We start from the raw sequence: 17,450 nt of genomic DNA on the forward strand, positions 1-17,450 counted from the left end.
GCTAATTCCTTGATTTTTTCACACATGATCTCTAATGGATATGTTATGTATAAAATGTTTTAAAAACTAAAAGGTTCAACTCGGTTCTTAAATAAATATGGATCCTTTTCTCTATTGCACTTTTTTTGACTCACCCTGTACAACAGTTTATGCAGTATTTTATTCAACTTTTTGTAAAAATAATAGTGAACGTGATAATTGTAGTTAACAATTTTTTTATTACATTTTACAACTGGTCTGGGTTTTAAATTATATTTTTATTATACTTGATAATGTGTAGTATTTTTAAGTCTATTCAATTTTTATATTGAATTTGTTGTATTGTGTGATTATGATGTTCCTTGTCTTAATGTAAAGCGCATTGAGAAATATGCGATTCACGATGCGCTATATAAATGTATTATTATTATTATTATTATTATTATTATTATTATTATTATTATTATTATTATTATTATTATTATTATCATTAATATTATTACCAGTATTATTATTACCATTATTATTATTATTGTATTGCACACATCAAGCGGAAGTTTTAATTCCTACATTCCTCGTGGCATCGTGTGTAATATTTACCTATGTAAAAGGAAGTTGCAGTAGGTTAATATTGACAATACATGGTGTCAATACTGAATATATACAGTTATATATCCCTTTGTTCATAATCATGGGTATATCACAAGTACAAGTTCATTTCATTATTTTCACTCCTACGATACAAAACCACATAATGCAATCGAAACTCTCTCATTATCTCGCCACAGTTCCATTTGTGTCAACTTTTCGATGATGAAGAAAATGGACATTAGATCTCTAGGAATAGTATTGGAGTCCGTGTCATTAGAACACATTATGATGCAGTATTCCAAAATCAGGTAGTTTCATTAGTTTGTCAAACCTAGTCCGCGACAACTGTGTCACACTTTAGTCCGCGGTAACTGTGTCAAAATATGGGGATGGATTCGGTCTGAATAATCCATTGTCAGTAATTGATAATATATTTTACTTATTACGCAGTTTACTGCTAGTTTGTTAAAAGAATCATATTTGCACCAGCTCGTGATCTGTCTAGTTGCAAGTTACGGGTTTGCATGGTTAGAGGCAGCCCATTTTAGGCTACTCTTGAAACTGCATAGCCGACAACGCTACAAAATAATTTATAGGTCTGCAGAGCAAGTTGAAGCTATTTAGCTTAAATTGTACCTTATTCGACCCGTAAAACGAGCACCATGATGATTCGTCTCTGTATGGTGCTTGTTGCCGTGATGTTCGTGTTCGTGTCGAAAATTAGCGCCCAAAGTAATTCTGAAGAATTGCAAGAAAAAAGGGGGCAAAAAGTTTTACGCAAACTCGAGGAATTACTGGAAGTTAAGGTAAGTCGGAATATCGCGCGCAGAAATAAATGATTATCCTAAATTTGGCAGAAGATAAACCGCTTTGGAATAATGGTCTTTTATTAAGTAGGGGTATACTTTTGTGTTTGTATGATTTATGTTTTCATGACCATTGCAAGCCAACATTTTTATTTATATGACCAAAACCAACAAAAAAAACCTATTTAAAAAACCCCGCGGTTTAAACGTTTTACATTTTTGCATTTGCTGGTTATGTGTGGAAAACAGAACAAGACATCGTTTACGCACTCCACCCAATGACTACATACAGAAGTGAAAGGCATTATGACGTCTCATTTGGTGTAATGGTCCCAATATTGATGTAGCAGCATACATTTTGACGTGTGCAACCCAAGATCTGAAAGTTGCAGCACTATCCAGTGGTCATTATTCATTTAATGTAAAATTTAAACATGAAGATTTCAATAATAATGGTCCTCGGGGTATCAATTTGAGTTCTCGGGAGTAGGCCTAATGTAATGTAAAGGCACCACTCATGCACCAGACCTATAATAAATCATGGTTATTCCTAAAAAAATGATGGTAAAAATCAAAAAGACCATGAGAAATAATACTATTTCATATAAGCTTAACCACTTTTCGTAGCAAGTTTTACACATAAACATCGGTGATACTAAGAATAGTCTCGGTCCCAGCCGGTCCCATGGAAGAATAAAATCCAAATTGCGATTTTATGATAATAAAAGGGCACTCAGTGAAATGGTAAAAGAACACTATAAATTATGGTCATTAATTTATATACAGGTTGTCACAGAAAAAAATACCGAGGGAATAAATTTGGACATAAGTCGAGAAACAGAATCCAAAAGTCTAAAATTCAGCGTGTAGCCCATCTTGTTCGCATCTTGTACGCTAAATTTACTGGAATTGGTTGACTAATTGCGAAGAAATGAGCGATTACATAGCGCATGCGTCAGTTCACTTCATTCCAAGTTTGAAAGAAAGATCATTGAACACAATCCGCACTATTGGTTAACTCTCAATGGGCTTCATATTTTGTTCGGTGAAATCCTTTTCGTCTTTCTTTTAAAACAATTCTTGCAAAACATTTAATTAGGTTTTGTTCAAATTAGAGAACCTGCACGATATTGAAAATGAAAACTTGCATGTTGCATGTTAGATGATGCTCAGTACTTGAAACTATCTTTTTTCGTTAATGATGATATAAATGTTGCATAAAGAATTATCGCATAAAGAATTCCACCTGGCTTAAATTGTTCACACACTTTAATGTTTTTGGAATATTTCCAAGAAATTGTAATGCAAAGTTGCAATCTTTTATAACTTCAACATTAATGTTGTATGGTATCAGAAATCACACATAAAGCTGTAAGCACTTGATCATTGTCATTCTTTACTCAAATGTTCATTGGAAAGTTAAAACATAATATATTTGCACCACCTAAAGAATTAAAGTTGGAAATCTTCCAATTGCAGAAATCAAAGCTTTTCCGGACAAACAGTCGTTCATCTTCAGTGAAATTATGAATATTGTAACAGCGTCGGATTATAAAATATATAATGTGGACAATATTTAATGAGATACACAAACTTTTGTGAGCGCGTACGAAAAAGCGCCTGTTGATCATACTTGGAATGAACTGCATTGATGCGCCCATGATGTAATCGTTAACTTCTTCGCAACCAGTCAACCGAATCAAATACAATTTTCGTATGTGAATAATGACCACTGGATAGTGCTGTGATTTTTTTTTATTCTAATGTCTATTTCTTGACTTACGTTCAATTTTATTCACTCGGTATTTTTTCTGGGACACCCTGTATACTCACAGTTGCGGCACTTGCGGGGGTGGCAAGAGGGGACATTTATTTTGAGCCACCCGTAAAAAAAAAACCTGCAGTCACTTCTCATCAAGTGTTGTCAAAGGCAACAGTGTTGTTGAAACGTACAAGTAAGTGCATAAATTGGATCAGATACAAGGAACATTGTTTACTGAGTTGACTCTACCGACCCTGATGATTTTATTCATTCATATTATTATGCTATTTCGTTTTAAGGAATTACTCGATCTGCTTAAAGAAGATTCAAATGACATGAATGATGAACAAGACAACAAACGCACAGAAGAAACCATTGAACTGGGAACATCTGAAGAACTTGACGAAGAAAGAAGAGGTAGGCCTAGAAACGAACCCATTTTACCTGCCCGACCGACGTACACCTTTTTCCATCATTTTGTTTTGTAGCTAAAGTTCTATTAAACATATCCATCTACAAAGTACTCACATTTTATGGAGACTCGACGTTTCGAAACCTACTTATCTGGTTTCCTAGTCATGAGTGATTACTTGATCCAGCAACAATGGTGGTGTTTCTAGAAGATGTAGTGTTTTTATAATTCTTCATCACTCCTAGTCATGAGTGATGACTTGATCCAGCAACAATGGTGGTGTGTCTAGAAGATGTAGTGTTTTTATAATTCTTCATCACTCACCAGACAAGTAGGTTTCGAAACGTCGAGCCTCCATAAGATATGAGTACTTTGTACATGGATATGTTTTTATAGAACTTCAGCTACAAAAAAACACGATGGAAAACATTAACTATCCAAAAGAGCCTCTCTCAGGATAATTTTCCTTAACATTAACGAATATCCCCCCGGAGAGTGTACGCATGCGTGACCAAATTTTTTTCGAACACCCCCTGAACAAGTTTTCCTCTGTGAGCAAAATAACCCCCTTAAGCAAGTTTTCAGCGCGCTTTCCCCAAACTTTGACCCCCTAAACAAGTTTTTGTCTAATTTTGACCCCCTAAACAAGTTTTTGTCTGAATTTGACCCACTTTACAAGTTTTGATAGATTTTGACAACTTTTTGTAGGCCTTTTAAACTTGTCATTGAACGCTAAGAGTCTACCCCTCCCGGATATACCCCGTATCACTTTTACGATGAATTCAGATCAGAGTGTACCATGAGGCTGTCAGATTCGTATATTGTTACATTGGATTCTCGTAAAGTAGTTTTGTGAGAATGCAAAATACTATAAATATACAGGGTAATTTATCCAGAGGCAACGTCATCAAGTAGTAGGCCTATTCACATCGTATTTGGTTCCGAATTCCGCACCTAAAGTTTTATCGTGTCCCAGTATCGCGTGTCCTTTTCTTGCTTTCTACCGCAAATATAATTTCCTAAAGTAATCCAGAGAAGGGGAAACTCACAAATCTACCAGCAGGAGTAGTAAATAATGTGAGGAAAAGTTCTGAAAATCTTTTTGAAATACATGATATTTTCGTCTCCCCGTCTATCCACTGAACTATATACCCATCATAATTCAAGCAATATTGTATAACGTCATTAATTAATATGCATGTTTTTTAATCTAAATGGTATTTTACATAGAAATACGAGGCCATAGTTAAGGGCTGGGGTATGAACGTTTGGACAGTATTTATTTTGGGACATCAGAGCACATCAGACATATCGAATTGCATTCTGAATACGAAGAATGTCATTCTGATATCAAATAATTTTGATTTTTTGAAATTCGCAATTTAATACACATTTTATGGCAAATCATTAAAATTGATATTTTTGATATTTAACAGTACTTGAAATAAACTGAATAAATCTGATGATCTATACTTAAAGTGTATGTAGGTGGGATAAAAAGCCGACGATCAATTCAAAATTTTGACCTTTCGTATTGACGATATGGATTGTCTTCCCCACAACACCCATCAAAAATACGGTCTTTTTGGGAAAAAATCCATATTTTCAATATGAAAGGTCAAAATTTTCAATTGACCGTCGGCTTTTCCTCCCTGCTACATACACTTTAAGAATATATCATTAGATTTATATAATTTACTTCGAGGACTGTTATATATCAAAAATATGAAAAATATCAAATTTTTATAATTTGTCATAAAATTTGTATTATATTGTGATTTTCAAAAAATGAAAATGATTTGATATCAGAAAGACATGCTTCGTATTCAGAATGCAATTCGATAGGTCCGAGGTGCTCTCATGTCCCACAAAAAATACTGTCGAAACGCAATAAACGCTCATTTTAGATCCCTTTAATAACATGTACACGTTATGAAATATATTTGCATAACAGAGTGACACTTTAGGTTTGGAGTATGCTGTAAACATTTCTATGAACGGGGAATTCTGGCAGTGGAATAAACTTTTTCGGAACCGGAGTTTCAGCAGATTTGAAAAACGAATTAAAATGGCACCCTAAATGCGTTACAAACCATTTTATAACCACCCCTTTTCATGAAAATCGCCGTTTTTTACCCCCTTAACGCGTCACGCGCGTAACGTGCTCAACCAAGAAAAAACACCCCCTTTCACGCGTTTTTTTTGGTCACGCATGCTTACATCATTATATTTGAGTGGCCCCCCGGGCGAATATCGACCCTAATTTGCAAAATTTCTAAAAACATCATCTTTTTTTAAAGATCTGATAATTTGTTTCTGTATTTCATATGCGTACTTTTCTTATTTAAATAAAAATTAAAAATAACGCTAATATGAAGCCTGTATAAATAATAATTTTTTATTGAAATGTCTCGAGATTCGTCAATAGAACATGGTTTTCTCTTTCGTTGCTAGTAGATCTATTACATTCGTGCGATTTGAGTCAGTCGCAACGATAATTTTTGACGAGATATGGAAAAAAAACCGATATAAAATTGAACCACTTTTGAATAAAGTTCAGAGACAGCTACCAGACTTGGAAATTTTGCATGTGAAATCAAAATGGCAAACTACTGAAATTTCCATTATATCCCCGACATTTAAAGGCTGCTTATACAAATGAAGACTAATTGATGTTTCGCAATCGATTTAATAATTCATCTGAAAATCTAAGTAATTTAATGATACAATCATTTTTGCATTTTAGACTATTCTACAGACTATGACTGCGCCCACCGCGACCATCCAGACTATGGATGTGTTGGGAAATGCATAGCCACTTCGAAATGTCCTGGTAACCACTACATTTCTAACTTATGCCCAAATAAACCGGCCGACGTCAAATGTTGTTTCACTGGTAAGTTATATCATTTTGAGGTGGGGACGTAGGGTAAAAAAGGTTCGCACCCCGCTACAGCCTTATTGCACTCTAACATTAAGGCTGCAAGCAGGGCTGAGGCTGCTGACTTCCACAGTGAATACTCGCAACTAATTGTTTTCAAATATAGAAGAGACCCGCAGGGTATGAAAGCAAGGTTAAATATAACAATTTGTGACACCACAAAATATAAATGTTTTGTCATTCTTAAGCATGCAACCAGTACCGGGTATTTATTAGAGAAATTTCGGAACCTGCAGCAACTTTGATAATAAAAGTCCAACTGTGTTCTGTTGATACTAGTGGGGAACACCCCACCTTCGCGTCCTTTATCATTGGTGTCTATAATGCTAAAAGATATGTTAGTATGATAACAGTCAATGTCTAAGCTGACGAAATAAAGTTGGACGTGGGCAATTAGTTGATACCTATTCACGTCAGTAGCCCAACATTGTTGCCAAGCGAACCAAGATGCAGATTCCAAGTTGCACTTAAACCTACCTTAAATTTAACCCAGTCATGGTCATGCAGAACAGTGTCATGCAGAATGTCATATTCACTGACTTAGAATTTGCATTTGTTTTAATAGGATCACCGTGACAACAAGGTTATTGCCACAAGCATGATTAAATAGGCCATCAAAATGAGCAGAACATGATGGGGCGTCCTTTTGCGATTTCAGTTTGAACAATTCTTGTACAAAGTTAGAGTTGTGGATTTACTTAGGGAAGTCACTTAATTCTGACTGCTTCACTCAGCAGGACCTTCTGTGCAAGCAGTACCTTCATGTAATAGGTATAGGCTGATGGTGGGGACTAAGAAGATAAACAGACTCGTGGTTACGAAAAAAGTAGCGAACCCCCACATCAACATTATAAGACGATTACACCCAAAGGAGTCTGACAGGTCCATAGCCAGGGGTGTGCAGGGGCTGCGACGCACCCCAATCGACAAATAGGTCCACTATGTCAGGCGGAATGTACCTAAGAAAGTCCAAATTAGAAAGAAAAGAGATCACTTCAAAATACTCAGCAGTCCGAAAAGTCCACTTCGTGTATAATTTATTTTGGAAAAAGGTTAACATTTTGGAAATTCCGGACATCACGCGAAAAACATCCTGGTTTCGGTCCTGCTGGGTGCACACCAGTAAATAGCTCCCATTGACTTTCTGTACAAACAGGGTCCAGGAAAACGTCATTTTCTTGACTCCAGAGCGAGTCAGTTCTTCAAAACTTACCCTTTCTGCAAGTCGAAGGTCAGATGAAGTCATCTATTGTAGAAATTATATACGGAGTCCAGCAATTTTTTTTTTTTTTTGCCGACTAGATCACCCTATAGCCCATACAGCGTACGCCACCTTACGAATAGCTTGGTGTTTCTGAAATGTAACACATTTTGAAAGTTTAGTCAAATTGTAATAAAAAGTCAGATCCTGCTCATTTTTCACAGACAATCTATATAAATATGACTCAGGGCCTAATAGTGGGGTTTTAAGCCTTTTCTAATGGATTTAATTCAGTCGTATTGCACGTTTCCTCGTTTGAAACACTGATTTTTTTCTCCCAGGGTGTAGGAGACTTTTATTTACTGGTGTGCACTCTGCTAAGAGAGTTGGACACGCCCGGCCTGTGAACACGACCATGAACCTTTTAATACCAATGTAAACCTTAATAGTGTTCTTTTGTATTCAATCATTACAGCGAATTCTGATTCCCAGTGCACGTCTGGTTTCTCAGATGGTCATTGCATAGCAACATCACAATGCCCCAATAATGATTACGTAAGCAACTATTGCCCTACGAAACCACCTGGTGTAAAATGCTGCCGAAGTAAACCAACAGATACTTGTCCCAATGATGGTAAGACCAGAGCTCATTGTATCGTTTCAGTCACAGACTACCACAGACTATGTACCGGCAGTCAAATTCCCCGTGCAAATTCCCCGTGCATCGATTGTGCCGTGTCTTACAATCACGTCAGCGTTGTGTGTCTTCGCGTATACGCGGTAGAGCTTTGTGTACCTTCGCAATTACGCGATAGACCGTAAAAATACGCGGTAAGTGCGTAACAGTTTTGTCTGTCGTATTTCATGGAACGATTTGCCATCATTATCGGGGGATGCGGAGACTTTGACTGCTTGTACTCGGCCTGTTATTATTTTAATCCATGGTTTCAGTAAATCATCCTCATGCTTCAGTCCAGGAAACGGAGGATATAATCAGAAAAAAGGATCGCTTATGAATAGTGAATACAACAAACTTGAAGCTCTTGAAAGGCCCAATGGCTTGGTTTATTGAATAACAATAGCTTATATTAACTTATATTAACCAGCTTATAGGGATGGTATAAAACCCAACCACCTATCGACTGCTGGCGCTCTGGTAGAACACATGGCACAGTGTCAACACCCTATATTATAAATAGTTTTTCCATACAGCTCCATACTCCGTTGGTGAGCGACGGGCGATTGGTATTTCACCGAACGCAAGAAACGGAGTCCTATCTGATTGGCTAGAAATCGATCGCTAGATCGCTCAGTGGTAAAGTACAAACTCAAAATGTATTCAATCCTATTGAATCAATATTCTATTATTGACACAGATAAAGAAAGTTCACATATGCATTGTGTTATAGACTTGTGATTGAATATTCTATACAAGCACCTGGATCTTAGGTGAATGGGCTAAATGTGTTCCTTTATATAATTGTAATTCTCAAAATTAAATATATCACAATTTTGATTTACGATTTAAAAATCGTTACGCATAAAATGCAGTAAAATATATCCACAGCAAACAGCAATGGCCGCTAATTAGTGTATTGCATTTCAAGTTAGTGTATTAAAAACAAAACCTGGGTTTTACCTGAAAACAAATCGAATTTTCTTGTAATAGCAACATCATATGGGGTACTAGAGCATGCGCAAATCGTAATAATGTGTAGAATAGAAACTTGGTGGTATCTCACATGATAGTCGTATGGTGTAAATGGTATGCTCAGCCTGAGTCGATCGGCCTATCTCGAACAAAATCGCCATGCGTAGCTGTTGAAAAACGAGAGGATTCGTCGTACTATCACGGCAAATTTTGACACGAAGATATAGGGATGATGACGATGTGCATGGTTAAACGGTACGGTTTTCTATTGTTCTGAATAATAGAAAACAGGTACATGTACAATCGTGGGGTTCTGCCAGAGGATTTGAAGCCATGTTTTACGTATTTTGTAACTCTTATTCTTCAGCTTAAGTTACAGACAACAACAACACTAATAACAATAATAAATATAATGATAATAATAATCGCATCCATATATGGATTTCCGAATTCCAATTCAGGTTGTGGGTCATCCTTAAAGACCAAAGCGTGCAATGTGAAATCCAATTCCAACATACGACTTCGGGACAACAATTCAGTATTCAACAGCAAAGGTAACAATGATGGAGCGGATGCCACGTCTAACATCGCAGACATGTGTAACGGGAAAAAGTCAAAGCGATCAAGGTGAGACTCCGCTCCGTCTTTAATGACCTAAAAATGTTACCTGTTGTAAAAAATTGTAAATAATTTTGGATTTTGTGGCGTATACCGACCAGGAGGTTCAGGGTGTGTGGGTGTGATGGGGTGGGGGGGGGGATGGGTATGCGTACCCCAGCAAACGTTTTAAATAAGTTATATTTTGGCTTTTGGTTTAGGTAAAAACGTTTTAATGACATTAAAATGTCGGGTTATATAAAGGTCATGAAATCGTTTTAAAACGTTTTGTATGGAAACACACTACAGCAATATTTTTTAAATGTTTTCGAAATGTCATTGTAAACTATTTTTGCAACCATTTTTGGCCAAATATTTTGTCAACACTTAAATAACATTATGTTAAAACATTTGCACCCAGCAAACACAGAAATGTTCTTAAAATGTTTTTTACAAAACGTTTTAATAACATTTAAATGTCGGGTTATATAAAGGTCGTGAAAAGATTTTTAAAACGTTATTGTAAATATTTTGGACAAACATTTTTTGCAAAATATTTTTTCAACCCCAAAATAACATTCTTTTTAGAATGATTTGAACCAAGTTTTCAAAAATGTTTTTGGAATGTTCTTAAAACGTTTTTATACCCTTAATATAACCCGACATTTAAATGTTTTCTGTAAAACATTTGTGTTTGCTGTGCAGTAAATTACCAAGAAATGTTATTTAATGCTATGAAAACGTTTTATACCATCAATGTACCCTTTATCATGTTTATATAACCCGACATTTAAACGTTTTCTGACAACCTTTTATAATGTTTTGCGAATGATGTCGATAACGTTTTGTGTATGCTGGACGTGCTCTTTTTGAGCATTCTTTTGGGGTGCTGTGGGGTGCAGGGCGATCTACTCAAAAATTGTATTCCTCTATTGCTATGGTAGTTAATCCGATTATTTTGTCACTTCTACGGCGATGAGCTTCTGGGGTACAACTTCTTTGTGGGGTATAAATCAAAGTGATCCCCACAAAGGCAAAACTCGCTTATAGGACCCCATTAGGCTTGATTGATTGATTGATTGATTTTATTTGGTTCCATAATACAAAATACATAAAAATATTATATTGCACAGTTTAAAATACATTACATAAATATAACACTTGACAAAATAAGAAATTAAAGATATACAATGTGAAGATAAAAATACGCTAGGAACCGGGATAACCCATAAAGCCAATATTTCAGGCTTATTTCCAATGGGGTCCTTGAAAGAAAGATTTTGGCAAAAAAGGCAAGAGTATAAACAAAAGAAGAAAGAAAGCACACAATGGACAACAGACCCCACTGGAAATTAGCCATTACTGAAAAGTTTCCTGATTGCACTCTTGAAATGATTAAGATTGGGGATATTTTTGATGTCATTTGGAAGCATGTTCCAATCCCGAATTGCACTGTAATAAAAAGTAGTGCCAGCTGAACTTTTGATTTTAGGCACATGGACATTAAAAAGCCGCCTTCTAGTATTATAGTTGTGAATTTCGGAGGTTTTGGTAAAAAACTGGCACAGGTAGGGGGCACTTGACCCATAATAAATGTTGTGCACATGACATAATTTTAAAAATTTTACTCGACACTCTACATTTAAAAAATTCAGACTGTTAAGTTCGGTTTGACCAATATGTGACCGGGGTTCCAGATGTAAAATATAGCGCACCATTTTATTTTGAGTGATTTGAAGTTTGTTTTTAAGCCGTTGACTGAGACCGGAATACCATGAAGAAGATGAATAATCAACGTGGCATTGAATTAAAGCCGAACACATAATTTGGCGACAGTTTTGGTTGAGACAGCTGCCATTGCGATACATAAATTTCATCCTGGAATTTGCCTTTTGAATAATATTGTTTGCAATTGCTTCCCCAGACACAGATTGGTCAATGTTAATACCCAGATATTTCACAGACTCCTGGCCTTTGATAATCTGACCAGAGCATTCAAGAGAAAAATTGTCAACATTTTTTATTTTCCTTTTGGATCCGAAGATAATACTTTCAGTCTTGCCGAGATGTAAAGACAATTTGTTGTCTACCAGCCAATTGCTGCAAGACTCAAGAACTTGGCCTAATTTTTGTGATATGACACTAGGATCTGTATGAGAAAATAGGATTGTACTGTCATCTGCATACAACATCAATTTACAGTCTGGGTCTATACTAATGATCATATCATTAATGTAACATAAAAATAAGAGTGGCCCCAGTATGCTACCCTGGGGCACACCAAGTGAAATATTAAGGGATTTAGAATTAGCATTGTTAATTTGAACTATTTGTTGCCTATTTGAGAGATATGAATGAAACCATTCAACAGATTCAACTCCCAGTGCATTTAATTTCTCACATAAGATTTGATGGTTGACCTTGTCAAAAGCTTTTTGGAGATCAATCATGATCATGCCTGTATATAAACCACGGGAAGATTGAGTTTTGATATGGTCCATCAAATAAATAAAACAAGAATCTGTTGAAAACTTGCTTCTGAAACCCGATTGGTGTTCATACAAAATGTTATTTGATGTCAAAAAATCTTCCAATTGAACATAAATTGATTTTTCAAGAATTTTGATATTGCACTCAAAACACTTACTGGTCTGTAATTACTTACATCAGTATTTTTGTTCTTTTTGTAAAGAGGAGTAACTTTAGCCAATTTTAGCTCGGTAGGGACAGTACTGGTCATAATCGATAAATTAACAATGTGGGTTATAGGAACTTTCAAAACTGAGGCACCATCCCTTAAAAACCTTGATGGAATGTTATCAAGCCCAGTGCTCTTATTTGGGTTGAGATTGAGCAGCTCCTTTTCAATAAACTCTTCACCAACACACCTCAAGGAGAATGAGCCGACAGATTTGTCACGATAAAAATTCTGAAAAACTGCAGAGGTGGTAGTGTACAGATTCTTTGGAGAAGGCAGTTTCTCAACTAATGTGGAAGCAACACTGGTGAAGAATTCATTAAAAGAATTGGCTATTTTGAAGCACGAGGAAATGACAATTTTAGAGGTGCCTCATGTTGGGGTGGGTGTGGGGTGTGTGTGTGTGTGGGGGGTAACTTGGTTCGGTGAGAAAAACGTACCTCACAAACCCTTGGTGGTACGTTTTTATCCCACAAGAATGATGGTGTTATAGAAATATACCCCAAGACGAACCACTGGCCTATTTTATACACATCCTGGTGTAAGATGGCAGGTGGGGTGTGTGTGTGTGTGGGGTGGAGGATGTGTATATGATGGGACCAAGTTAGCCTTCCTGTTTGAAATATCCTGAGTTTAACTGTAATTTTGGGTCAAAATTTGCAAATTTTTCATTTCAGCTATGATTGCGTCATCAGTGGGGTAACAGTTCCTACACCAGGTGGTTGGGTGTGCATTCAAGCTAAAGTGCTCGACTATTTGATTGCACTTGCTAATGACGGGCACGACATACTGGTAAATTATTTTAAGATACAGTAAACTCACCAATCGATGGCCATAGAAAATATTTGTTTTGACCACTTATTCATAATCTCAATGGCCCGTATTAATTTTATAAATATCTTGTCGTAATTTCAAATTGTCAGAAAGTCAATTAAATTAAACGCTGTAAAATGGGAAACATTACGGAAACGTTTACGCAAAAAATATCACTGCTCGCTAACATTGGGCATGGGTTCAAAGCAATTTTTGGATTCGCCATTTGCATTTAAAATTTGGCTCTTTACAGCACTACTACGTTACAAACGCCTTTCAGAATACGCCATTACTCACCGACTGTTTACTGATTTAAAAGCCTATTCAGTGATTTATTTATCTGGAGGATCGTAAAAATCATCAAATTTCAGATGTTGATATCTTTGTTATTGTCATAGATGCTTAGTGGTTAAGTCGAAAGCCGTGTATTAAGAAATATTCCATTTTACATATTTGAAAAATGTTGTAAAGATCACTCGGGGTTTTGACTTTTGAAACCTACATTTTGGTCAAAAATTGTGAATGAACAGGTCATTTTTAACAGATTTATCACATTCGCCTTGCTATAAACATTGAATTGCGTCAAGTAACGAAAAAAAGTGTTTTTAGCGGGAAGTGTTAGCTTTCGTTCGATATAAAAACATTTCTGACGTTTGACAAAAAACGATCACAGATGTCGTATTTTGCACTAATCACCAGCTAGAAGCTCTTATAATGATATGCACTCAACCGTGTAGTGTAAACACAGACTGTGTAGAGACAAGGCATTGCTAGGCTAACTTTTACGTGTATTCACGTGTATCGAGGTGGAAACTGTGCATAGTTGCGTTTATAAGGGAATCGTTTTGTAGCCAAACATTTCCATATGTGATCAAACTAAACTTTGTACACCCATTTCTCCAGGTTTATTATGCCTACCTGCTAATCTCTGTTATTTGTCTCCATTTTCTACGTCTCCTTCATTTACAGGTCAATACCATCACTGGAGCCTGTCATTCCAAGACATCCAAGCATTATTCAGGGTTAGCCGTTGATATACAGAAGGAATCGAGTGCCTCCAATTATCAGGCGTGGATGACCAAGTGCACTAGCATGGGCGGAACTGCCTACGGACCAGGAGACGCTGGTCACGCTAACCATGTCCACTGTCATTTTCCCTAAACTATTAATATCAATTAACTAAGGATACACTCTGGTCCCGTCACTCTGCACCTATCATAAACATTCTAATGGAATGTCCGTTTCGTATTTTGTTTAATTGCTTTTTTATTTTTAATAAAACTATTTGGGCTTAAAATGTTCCTTTTTTGTGATATCACAATTGTTTGTAATTGTTAGGGAAGGCTTCAAAACCCCAACCGCTGGTCGGCTACCGACACCATGGCAGAACCGTTTGGTTAACCGCATTATAATATTCCGAATATTAAAAACGCCGATTCTATCAGGGCACCTGCGGTCGGTAGTGGTTCCGAATAATAGACACCGGGCAAAATCGCCGGTTCTGTCAGGGCACCTGCGGTCGGTCAGCGGTTGGGTTTGAAGCCATCCCTAAACAAAACACGGAGTGAAATAAACACTTTGTAAAGAAATTACAATGTTAAAAATTATTTTTCGAATTATAGACTTGAACCGAAAACAAACCAGGACAAAAGTACCACTTTTCAGGAATTCGAGAACTGTTTTTCTGTAGTTTGCAAAAACAATTTTTTTTGTGGAGTTCCGCGACTATGAGTATTCATTACTTTAGATAGTGACGGGTCCGAGAAAATTGAGTATCCCTATATACATGATATAAAAGTAAATCATTTATAGCAATTTTAAAAGTAAGCATTCATACTATAAAGATGTCGCCTACCAATTCCTCAACTTTGAGTATAACTATGTCACCTGCACGAGTTACGTCCATCAGTTAAGTAAAAATTTAATAGTCCTATTCAAGTTGACGTAAGTTGGTCGAGGTTTGCACACTATTTTGTTAAGTTTTGTTCAACGTTGGTTAAGGTTAGTCACAGCCTTCATTTGTCTAAACTTCTTTCATTATTAATGTGGCATACGTGGTGAAATGTTAAAATGGTTCACACCATACATGTGTTGCAGGTTTCAAATAGTTTAGTACAGTGGTGAATAGTCTGACTGAAGTCAAGTCAAATCTGGGGTCCCACAAGGGTCTATTCTAGGACCCATCTTATTCAACATGCACGTATTTTATCTTACCAATCTTGATGATAGTAATTGATAAGAAAAAGTGATGCATGCTGGAAATTAAAAGTTCTCAAATTGGCCGTCGCGGGTGATGAATTCGATAGTTTTTGAGCCCTTTTCATTCTCAGCATGCATCCTGTTTGTCTAACGATTAATATCAACAATATACCTTATTACATATTTTCGTTTGTTCCCCAATATCCTGACGATACACTTCTTTACAGCTATTGCTTCCCCTGAGGATGAGGTTGCAATATGGCAGTGGGGTAACATTAATCAAACTCCTCTCAATGGGCTAATCCAGTTTAAATCTCCCACACAGGGGGTGCAGTTTTCAAATGGAGTCACCCATTCAGGTAAACACATTTAAAATTCACACTCCCTGTGTGGAAGATTCAGGTCATGTATTCCATACGGGGTGTATGGATTTCAACTGGAATAGCCCAATACATTGTATACATTGCTAGATTAAGGCAGGAAGTTCCCACTAAATACAATATGAGTGACACTTCGTGACACTCCTCTCGCAGTTGTCTCCACTCACAAACATCTCGGTGTTTTATTGTCATTCAATCTCGACTGGGGACCTTATACGGATGAGGCCGTCAGTGATAATGCTCAAAGACTGCTTAGTTTTATTCAAATAACTATTGCTTTTTTTTTATTGGTTCCAACGATCCCAGCAATGAAAAAATTGTAGGCCTATTGTGCTATTCCTGTTGAAATCCATCCCTTTATGGAAGACATGATCTTAATCTCACACACAGAGTGAATTTCAAATGGAACTACCTGAATGGTGGACTTTTTAATTTAAATTTTGCCGCCCCTTGCAGCAAAATCTAAGAAGCTGGGGGGGGAGTTTAGGAGCAACAAATTATTCACCAATTTTTAAAGTATTTTTTACAGGTGTTACACCCCCTCATTGCCCCCACCGTCTCGAGCTGTTAACATGTTGACGGTCAAAAAGTATAATTTCATTAGTTTTCCATGATTTTTCGCATTGTTTCATTCGGAAAATTCTTCTAGCCGCCCGTCAGTCCCGCCCTTTTTCTTTAATTCTTCTTCTTGCCGCCCTTCATCTGCCGCCGCCCCTTCTTTTTTGCCACCCCCGCTTTTACCACGGGGAGGAGGGCAAAATACGCGCATGAATAACATCTATTGGTCCGATTTCATCCAGCTAAATCACGTCTAGCCACAAACATAAACTTGCTTCATCGCCATCGCAGTCGTACTGGTGCCTTCAACAACTCCCTCTTTGTAGCTTGTCCAAGACTCTGGTCCACCGTTCCACTGACGTGTCCATTTAAAACATTCTGTTTAGTTTAAACGCTTTTGCTCCAGGTTGGCGAAGACATGTGTACTCTCATTACGTATAGCTTGTTTTTTCTTGCTTTGTGTTTTTTATTATTATTTTGATTTGTAAAGTCATCCTGGCTATGGGAGTTCCGTTCACAGTGATTTGGTTCGCTCAAGGAATCCGCCATGTCAGGTTGGCTGTTTTTTGTAATATGCATGTATTTTGTTTCCTGGATTATCAATAAATCAAAAATTCCTCGACAAGTTTAATTCTAGCATATTTTATGATGTGATACCCGATATTTTTGAAGTGTAACATTATTATTTACATTATTGTCTGACATGCTCGCCCACAATAGGATTCAGAACATGCGCATCTATCAGGGCACAGTTCTTTGCAGGGCACAGTTCATTGTTTAACCCCAATACATTTGTACATTCATTGAAGGACCTTTGAAAATGTTGGTACATAAACTCATACTCTGCAACTTGAGGTAAAGT

General features: G+C 36.7%; 1 protein-coding gene across 1 annotated transcript; it reads left to right on the top strand.

Annotated features, from left to right (window-relative positions):
* Window positions 1-1,022: 1,022 nt before the first annotated feature.
* LOC140145122 (uncharacterized) lies at window positions 1,023-17,219 on the top strand. Its single transcript, XM_072166901.1, has 7 exons — window positions 1,023-1,376; window positions 3,438-3,555; window positions 6,297-6,446; window positions 8,168-8,326; window positions 9,805-9,970; window positions 13,316-13,430; window positions 14,421-17,219. Exons 1-7 carry the CDS (start codon window positions 1,233-1,235, stop codon window positions 14,610-14,612), a joined length of 1,044 nt encoding a protein of 347 aa, XP_072023002.1. The 5' UTR covers window positions 1,023-1,232; the 3' UTR covers window positions 14,613-17,219.
* Window positions 17,220-17,450: the final 231 nt, after the last annotated feature.

Source organism: Amphiura filiformis, unplaced genomic scaffold, assembly GCF_039555335.1.
Source record: "Amphiura filiformis unplaced genomic scaffold, Afil_fr2py scaffold_142, whole genome shotgun sequence".
NCBI classification, from domain to species: domain Eukaryota; kingdom Metazoa; phylum Echinodermata; class Ophiuroidea; order Amphilepidida; family Amphiuridae; genus Amphiura; species Amphiura filiformis.

Coding starts and splice junctions, on each gene's coding strand:
- LOC140145122 (XM_072166901.1), top strand. CDS start 1,233: ATGATGATTCGTCTCTGTATGGTGCTTGTTGCCGTGATGTTCGTGTTC. Junction 3,556..6,296: donor ACTTGACGAAGAAAGAAGAG/GTAGGCCTAGAA, acceptor TTTGCATTTTAG/ACTATTCTACAGACTATGAC. Junction 6,447..8,167: donor CGTCAAATGTTGTTTCACTG/GTAAGTTATATC, acceptor CAATCATTACAG/CGAATTCTGATTCCCAGTGC.